General features: G+C 40.6%; 1 protein-coding gene across 1 annotated transcript in view; it reads left to right on the top strand.

The window, feature by feature from the left end:
• The window catches only part of NAAA (N-acylethanolamine acid amidase), an 11,049-nt gene that overhangs the window by 2,046 nt on the left and 117 nt on the right, over nt 1-8,886 (top strand). Inside the window, exons 3-9 of the mRNA XM_009324022.1 lie at nt 277-403; nt 1,179-1,269; nt 4,271-4,347; nt 5,607-5,779; nt 6,657-6,719; nt 7,309-7,375; nt 7,935-7,963. Of these exons, the coding sequence (XP_009322297.1) occupies nt 277-403; nt 1,179-1,269; nt 4,271-4,347; nt 5,607-5,779; nt 6,657-6,719; nt 7,309-7,375; nt 7,935-7,963 (627 nt within the window). The remainder of the gene's footprint in view (nt 1-276; nt 404-1,178; nt 1,270-4,270; nt 4,348-5,606; nt 5,780-6,656; nt 6,720-7,308; nt 7,376-7,934; nt 7,964-8,886) is intronic.

Here is an 8,886-nt window from a genome sequence, read left to right as displayed (position 1 = left end):
AACCCTTTTTTTTTTTTTTTTTTTTTTTCCAACTTGAAATTAAAACCTGCAAGCAATTTTATCAAAAGGATAGGATGAGACTATTCTCTCAGGTTGGGAAGCGTAAGCGTTAATGGTATAATGCAAACTCCTATTTGTATGCTTACGTTAGTAAAAGACTTTGCAGAAGATAAACTCAGTTACTCCTTCTGAAATGTTGAGCTAGTTCAACTATAATATTGAAAGCGTTGTCATAGCTTTTTCTTAAATCATTCTTTCTCCTTTTTGTTTTTGAAGGTTCTGTACTAGTATTGTTGCTCAGGATGACAAAGGAAACATTTACCACGGTCGGAACCTGGATTACGATTTTGTTGATATATTAAGCAAGATTACAATTGATGTGCGGTTTATAAAAAGTGGGCAGGTATGATCCGTGGTTGACATGGCTGGGTGGTGTTCCGTGAAGGAACAAGGTATGGTCCTACAGCTGCGTAGGCAGTGGGATTTAGTGTAGGAATGTGGTTCCCATCCCACGTTTACTGGATTATTAGAGCACCACAGTCACTCCCTCTAGGAATGCGGGATGAATGCTGGTTTTCTTTGCTTTCCGGACATCCAGTTTGTGGTGATAAACTGGAACAAATAGAACAGCATAATCTGGCATCTCAAGATCATTATTTGGAAGGAGATGTTGAAAGAAGGAAACGTCAAGATATTAAAAAATACTAGAGAATATAGAAAAGAGATCAGTTTTGGCAGGGACCAATTCTAAGGCTTTTTTCTAAGGCCTTGTTAATTTTTCTGACCAACATGTGTGTTTTAGATGAAAATTTCCAAAAATGAACTAGTTGCTAGTGCAGTCCTCGTCAGTGTGATTTTCTTAATATTCATTAATATTCATGGGTCCATTTTGACAATGGAGGATTCTTTGTTTCTTGCTTGGGTACTCGCGAACTTGAGCAAAACTTTTGTAGCGGTCTGTGATCACTAACAAATTAAATGCAGTGAATTTTGGTCCTCGGGAGTCTTTTTATAATTTACTTTGCAAGTTTTACTGTAATTTCAGGCAAAGTGTTTTATAGCAACGTATGTATGAAAGTCACAGGAAAAAGTGCGGGATGCTGCTTCAGAATGTTGCCGATATTGTAGGTAGTGTTCTGTTCCAGAATGCTAAAATACTGCATGTTTCCTGATTTCAGATCGCATATCAAGGCACCACATTTCTTGGTTACGTAGGCTTATGGACTGGACAAAGTCCACACAAGTTCACGATCTCTGGTGATGAACGAGGTAAAATAAATCTGTCTTCCACACTTGATGTTATGTACGCTATTTCAGTTGATTGCTGCCTGCTCTGGCCCTTCTCTCACATTCTCCCAGAGGGAAAAATACGATTAAGGTTGCCAGGAAGGAGCTGAAATTGAATGACTTCTCTGGCCCCCAGGGGGTGAAAGCACATAGGCTGCCAGTTTTTGGCTGCTGCACAGGAGAAAGGCCTTTTTTTGTCAGCACAGTGTCATCTGAGCTTGAAAAGTGTCAAAGGAGACAGAGAACGTTGGGGAAAGCCTTAAGAGATGAATTAATATGGTCTGTTCAAGACACATGACTGGAGATGGCAGAGAAGGGGTTGAGAGAAAAAGATGCAATTGTGTATAGCAAATTAACGGCTGCTTTCCTAGTTCTCTGTCCCTTCCTCTGTATTCCATGTTTCTCTGTTCCCATAAGGCAGCTTGAAAGAGCGGATGGGAAGAGAAGCGTAAGACAGAGAGATCTAGGGCAAAGGCAGCAGGGCTTGAGAGAATGCGTGGAGATACTGGAAAGCGGGCTGAGGAAAGATCTGGTGGTAGAGGAAAGTTGAGATGTCACTACTGAGAACTAAAACTTGACAATAGAAGGACTTGTAACAGTCTGGAAGGCAGGGGAAGGATCACTGCCTTTTCCATCAGCGCTTCAGTTTCACAGATATTGATAGTTACGTCCAACTCAGAGCTTGAGTTTGCCTCTTCGATCCCTTCCCCCCTCTTTTTTCTTTTTTTTTCTTTTTTCTTTTCTTTTTAAGAAGCAGACGCTTTTTGCTGTTCTTTATTAGCTGTTTGTTAGAACTGGAAACAATATAGTCCGAGTTGGAACCAACATCTAAAATAAATGTTTATTTTTCATTTGTGATTGTGGTAAGTTATTTTTCTTTTCTTTTTAATCTTTTCTTTTAATTAGACAATCTTTTGTTTTTGAAAAAATTTTTTAGATGTTACGCAAACACTGTCGACTGTATACGTTATATACATGTTCATTATGAGAAGGGAGTCTGCTATGGAGCACGTGCACCTTTTGATTCCTGTCTCCTTTGTTAATACTGCCTTGTTGCATTCACTAGATTCTTTCCATAGTTTACACTCATAGTTTTTTAAGAGCCTGCTTCTGATGCTAGTGTAGTTATTTAATCCTTTCAAAACTGGAGCGTCCTGGGCTGATGCTGAAAGATGCAAGCTGCTTTTAGTTCGTACTAACATCAGCTTGCAAATAAAGTCTTAAGCGTATCGAGTCTTTGCAAAAGGCTTGATTTAGAAAATCTTGCAGACCAAAGTCCTGTCTGTGAACAGGCACGATTTGGGGACAAAACCAGTGCCGTCCTGTTCTCCCTGCTGTTTCTCAGCAGTGTGCTTCAACCCTCAATATAAGGACCATGTGAGACAACAGTGAGGTGGTTTAGTCCCTGCGCAAACCCATTCTGTCCTCCCGATTCTGATGGAGGAATCAAGTACCGCAAACCTGTGTGTGTGATGGGCCCCTCTGGTCGGTCAGGAGCCGATGTGCTGGTCATCCACCTGTGTGCCTCGACTTCAGTCACTTTTCAACTACAGACAATAGTAATTCACTCAACACGTGCTGTGCTCCTGTAAATCGGTTGTTGCTGACTGCTTGCTGCTTCATCTGTCACTGTACAATGGAACTAAAAATTTAGGGAAACCAGCATGTGAACTATAGCTGGAAAGGGGGATGACTTCAAATTAGGGTGAAGGTCTATCAAGTGACAAGCATATTGTTTCTGCTGGCTTTTTCTGGTTTTGGCATGTGAATAATTATAAACTTGACCTTCTGTTTTTCTTAGTTCTCCTAATTTTCTCCAGTTACACAGAAATACCATCACTACCTCTTTTTTAGCTGTTTCATGATTCCTGTTTAATTCTTCCTGTTGTTGTAATATTTCAGTAAGATGAATAATGAGGTGATTAATGCTAATGTTTGAGCTGACAAATGTAGACTATTATATCATATGAATAGACCTGCAGTCCTTTTGGAAATACGTGTTACAAAGTGCTAGTCCCTGTTACGGTCACCTTTGACGCTTCATTGCGCATCATTCAGCAATGAATAAAAAAGGTTTAAAACCTGAGCAGCCAGCAAGTTATCAATACTGAAAGGAATGTAACAGTTTTTGATTGAAATTGCTAGCACTGGCAAGTTCTGAGAGATACTGTGTATTCTCTGTGCAGTGCTGAACACTGTCTTCTTTGTTGTCCACTGAACTCCAGACTCCGTACCCTTTTTATGGCATCCTCTTACGGCACCGGTCACAGGAATAGTGTACCTCAGAAGACACCAAAAACCTAAGATAATGATCAGTCCTGTCATTACAGGTCTGAGATGCTTTCTGGAAAGCAGGGGTGTTAATCCAGCTGCCCTGGTTGAACTTCAGTTGGGATTATGTAGTCTATTTATATTTCACCTGTAGTTTCAGCTAGATGTTATGCTCTTTGTTAGCCCCTCTCCTGAAACATTGACCTTTTATGCTGATACGTAGCTGCCCTGTTTCACGGAGGATTTAGCTTTCTGTGGTACTGCAATATCCAAATCTAATGACACAGAAAACTGAGCCTTTGAAAGACAAATGTTGTAAAATGAGGGCTTGCCAGGATATGTTAGCCTGGTTATGCAGCACATCCTGCATATTTTATATATAGGTATCAGTAAAGTAATACAAAAGAAAAGGAGCGCTGTCAGCATCCAGTGTTTTAAACAGCGTTGATAAGCTCTAGATGGTACAGAGGCTCTGATTACTTTGAGATGGTGTGTGCTTTGTCAGTTCGGTGTAAGCTGCCTGACTTTGATGTTTTTATGATAGTGGTATAGTTAGAGAATGAAAGAATTTATTGCGCCAATCTTTTGTAATGCAGTAGAGGGAAGGATTGCAGAGCTAGAGATGGGACATGGAGAAGAAAGAAAGGTGGGAGGATAGATCTCACAGAGTGTACGTAACCTGCATGTATAGTAATTTTTCTTTTTTTTCCAGCGGGTGGTCGCTGGTGGGAAAATGCAATAGCTGCTTTTCTGAATCGGAATTACCCCGTCAGCTGGCTTGTCCGAGACGTAAGTGCGCTGCGTTATTTTCTCATGTTTCACAGTGATGTCATTTGTACTTACAAACTCCTGGTAAATTTGATGTTCCAACTTTTAGTTTCACAGAAAATTCAATAAATTGTTAAGTAAATGCATTTCATAAGAGGGCATAGGTATTGTCCCCAAACCGTCAGTGATGTATATGAGAGAGGCAATTCCAGTCCTTCAGGGGGGCAATCTCTAATCAATGCCCAAAGTCTTTGAGAAGCTGTTTGATACGTTAACATACTAAAAATGCAGAGCTCACTGGTGAGCAGCCAGAGTTGAGACTGGTATTTTGTATAGCACATTTTATGAATATTGTGTTAGGGTACTACTAAGATAAAACAGGTCAGCTGCTTCTCAGATTCGTGAATTACGGTAAACATGAATGATACGGTTTGTAGGTAAACTCCCTGCATAACTGGAATGTCTACTGGAGACTTTATTGTTCATACTTTTTGAGTTTGAGATGTGACTTGAGGCTGTGACTCGAAACTACTAGCTGCAGTGTTGCTGTCAGAAATAATTAATTGTTCTCCAGGGCTTTCCCCATCTTTCTGAACAGTTTCGTTAGGTGCATGTTCTCCATATTTGTTTTTAGTTCCTGCACAACACTCATTTTTAAAGATGTCCTTCAGTAGGTTGTGGCCCTATGCCTGAAAATAGTAGCTTCATTGGCTGCGGTGGAACTGTCAGTTTATGCTGAGTTAGTCACCTGGTTATGGCAGGAGAAGCCAGGCTTGCTGTAAGCAATGCCTCTGCCTTATTCACCGTTGTTACCTAAGTCCTCACACACCACTGGCAAGACAAAGACGTGGAGTGGGGTTTTTTCCCCCTTTCATCCACTTTCATCTATCCCATCGTTCACACTGAAAGACTTTGCTGAGGAGTGAATTTGCAGAGTGTGGACATGCCTCTGTCTTTTGAATGGCAGATTTTTCAGCTTTTTTCACTTCTCACCATATACCTATGTGTACATATATGTGTGTATATATTTACTGTTTTCTTGGAGTATTTGCAAATCTGGGATTAATGAGTTCATTTACTAGTCATATGCATTTCATGTTCCTATGCTAGTCCGTTTGGAAAACTATTTTCAGAGAAATATTTTCGAGTAGCACTTTACAGTCAATTGCCATTTTAAAAAAGCTGGGCCTTTTCTTCTTTTTAAGATGTCCCAGTGCTCGTTTTTGTGCTTGACCGTGCTCTGTGATCTTTATTTCACTGTGGTCTCCTTTTTGCATTAGACCCTGAGCAGAGCAGAGGACTTTCAGTCAGCTGTTCTCAGACTAGCGGGCATTCCCATCATTGCTGAAGTTTACTATATTGTAGGAGGCGTATCGCCCAAAGAAGGCATGGTCATAACGAGGAATCGAAGAGGGCCAGCAGATCTCTGGCCTCTCGATCCTTTAGGTGGAGCGTAAGTAGAAAAAAATGGTTTATTCTCTTTTTTCCTATTCCCTCCTGAGTGATAGGCAGGGTTAGTGACAGAACGTTCTTGAGAGAGCCAGGCTCATCTCTTACTAATGCTTACAGCTGGACAGGGAGAGCTTGAAAGCCTCTGAAAGGAACCCCAGTCCCTTCTCTTTGAGAAGGAGTCACACCATCTTGTCAGGCTGGGGCAGTCCAGAAAGTCAAGGGTGGAAAAAGCATCTGTACGTGTTTATTTTTTAGCCAGATTCCAAAGGAGACAAGACTTGAGGGCTTTTCCTGTCTGTCTGCCAAGTATTGCACCAGCAAATTCAGCCCTTCCAAATTAGTTTTGACCCAATGTGGTAGAAAGGTTGAAGGCTCAAAAATAACTGTTCCTATCAATCTTGTGAAATCAGCAGCTTAATATATGAAGGAGATCCTAAATAGTTGTTGTGCGGTGAAAAACGGCACTTAATGACTACAGTCAGCCAGTAAATACTGGCTTGGCAACAGCCAGATGGCCTGTTGGTTCCGTGTACTCCAAACTGAATGCTGCGGGCTGCATCGTACGCATACCCCCGTGTCTCTGATCGTCTCTTTAAAGGTCTGATCTTGCTTTTATTGTAGTCAGTAGTAGTTTTGTCACTGACGCCAGCAGGAGCTCAGAGGTCGCTCCTTTTTCATTTGTGTTCAGTAGTTTATGGTAAAGGCTGCCATGTGTCTCAACGTAGGATCCCTTGGGCTTGCAAGAGACAAAGGAAAGAGGCTTTTGAGGGAGGGTTTTTTTTTCCTTTTGACAATACAGAGATACTGATTCTTGGCTTTTATTAATTACCGGCTGATTTGCCTTTTGTTTGCTTTTATGTTTGTGTGTTGTGTTACAGGTGGTTTCGTGTGGAGACAAACTATGACCATTGGACTACCCCTCCTCCTTTTGACGATCGAAGGTAAATTTAGTTTGGAGCTCTGTGGTGAGATAACACTTTTATTTTGACAAAGCTTAGAGACTTGGGTGTCTTCTCTGAGCAGGTGTTAACTCATTGAGCGGGCAGCTTGTTCAGTTTCTGTAATGCCACTCAAAAGGGAACAGATACGGTAAGGAGCGATATTCTCATGTGCCAGAAGAAAAGTCTGTGTGGCATTGAATGGCATAAAACGTGCGAAATTGCAAGGATAAGGCACGTACCAAAAAGTTCTTTATGAAGCAAAGTTTAGTAGAAGTTAAAGGATTTAGATTCACAGTGAAAAAGTATTTGATGGCACTAGGAAGGCGCTGGCAGACATCATACAGTCTCTAGGCTGTGTAGTATGCAAAAAGCTGTTGGCAGATTCCCTGTTGGTCTGTACTCAGTGGTGTAGTAATAGAGTAGCTTCAGCAATGTGAGACTAGATTCACTCACACAGAACTCTGGATTATTTTAGGCCAAAGCAAGCATTTCAATGTAAAGGCATTTAGTGAGAAATTTTTCACACTGGTGCTTTGTAGCCTTTGGAACACTAAAGCGTATTTAATGATACTGCATTTTTTTCCTGCAGAACTCCAGCCATCAAAGCTCTCAATGCTACTGGACAGCAGAACATCAATTTTGATACGCTCTTTAAGGTATTTCTTTTAAATTCTGCATTGTGACTTTGACTTAAAATTCTTTTTCAAAGCGGAAGTGCAGGTGCATTTTTGTCAGGGATTTAAAGCCTGTGCAAGGAAGGCATGGTGAAGAAGGTGTACTGCACAACCATGTCTGGAGAGTTTAAGACCGATAAGTTTGGTTGTTAAAATGTTTCTCAACTCCCTTGCATAGGCATTTCGTAATAGTCTGCCAATCCAAGTGGAAAGTGCGAGAGGTGAATCCCATCCCATCATCTTTGTGCAGTTCCTTATTTCACGCAGAATTATAAATATAATAGCAGGCAGATGAAGTGTTAGACATGAGTGATATTTACCAGTTAGTTTTGGGAACTTCAATGTTGCATTTTTCAGAGGGCTTTTTAAAAATATTTTTGTAAAATGGTCTGATGTTAAAAAAAAAAAAAACAAACCAGCAAGAGAAATCCTTGACTTTGCATTATTCCTTTGCATAACTTCATCCTTCTGCTGTTTCTAAATAGCCTTTTAATTCCCTCTTCATTTACCAAAATGACAACTCTTCAAACTTTCTGTACAGGTGTTGTCAGTGAAGCCAGTCTTAAACAAGTAAGTATTAGATTCAAAGATGTTAATCAGTGCCTCCTGCCATGCCTCAGGCCACTTAAAAGTCAATCACAAACTTCCTTAGGATTTTCCTATGCGTCTGTCTGAACTTCTTGCCGTTTCCCAGCTTAGATTTCTGCTCGTGCTCGTGACACTCTGTTTACACTTCCACAGCACTCTTCCTCTTCCATCTGCCACTCTAGCCAAGAAACTGCCGTTTGTTAGCCTCAGACTGGTGATGGGAAGTTCCTTTGTAGTAGTGAAACAAATGACTGCTTAGAGGAACAGCTGGACTTTCTGCCGAGTCATTTGTGCTTTTCGCTTTTGGAACCTTTGATTTGTGTTAACACTGCAAATGGCTTTCTCTGGAGTTTCTGATGTAGCTCTGCTTGATGTGTAAAAAGGAAAAAAGCCAGTAAATGGGGACATAGCTTTTAGGTACCATTCACTGGATTTTTAAGAGAGCTTTATTTCAGTATACCATTATTGTTCTGCATTGTTCCACAAACTGCACCTTTGCAGGTTATCCTGTTTTGTTTTACTTTTATATGGAGCTCAGTATATTCTCTGGATCAGTCATTCGTGTTTGAGCTTGGCAATGGCTTCTTCAAAGTTAATACCAGGACTTCCTCTCCTCCGTCTTATACATGTGAGGAAATTTGGAAAGGAGAAGATTATTTCTGCGTGACTGCTGAGATTAGCAATACTGATTTTTTAATACAGTGATCAAATGGATGTTGAAATACAGTTCCTTTGCTGTACTAAGTGGGGAAAAAAATACTAAAAATTTGTGCCAGCAGCCTTAATTTTTATCAGTCTCTTTCTGACTTTTTCTAACCCTTCTGTACCTAAGCAGAGCGTTTGTTTCCGCTAAGATTTGTTCTGCTGCTTTGCTAGTTGTATAAACTAATCTTCCTGCCTTTGGA

This window comes from Pygoscelis adeliae, unplaced genomic scaffold (assembly GCF_000699105.1).
Source record: "Pygoscelis adeliae isolate BGI_AS28 unplaced genomic scaffold, ASM69910v1 Scaffold55, whole genome shotgun sequence".
Lineage (NCBI taxonomy): Eukaryota > Metazoa > Chordata > Aves > Sphenisciformes > Spheniscidae > Pygoscelis > Pygoscelis adeliae.
Note: the sequence above shows the minus strand (reverse complement) of the source record. Positions and strands in the feature narration are given on the sequence as shown.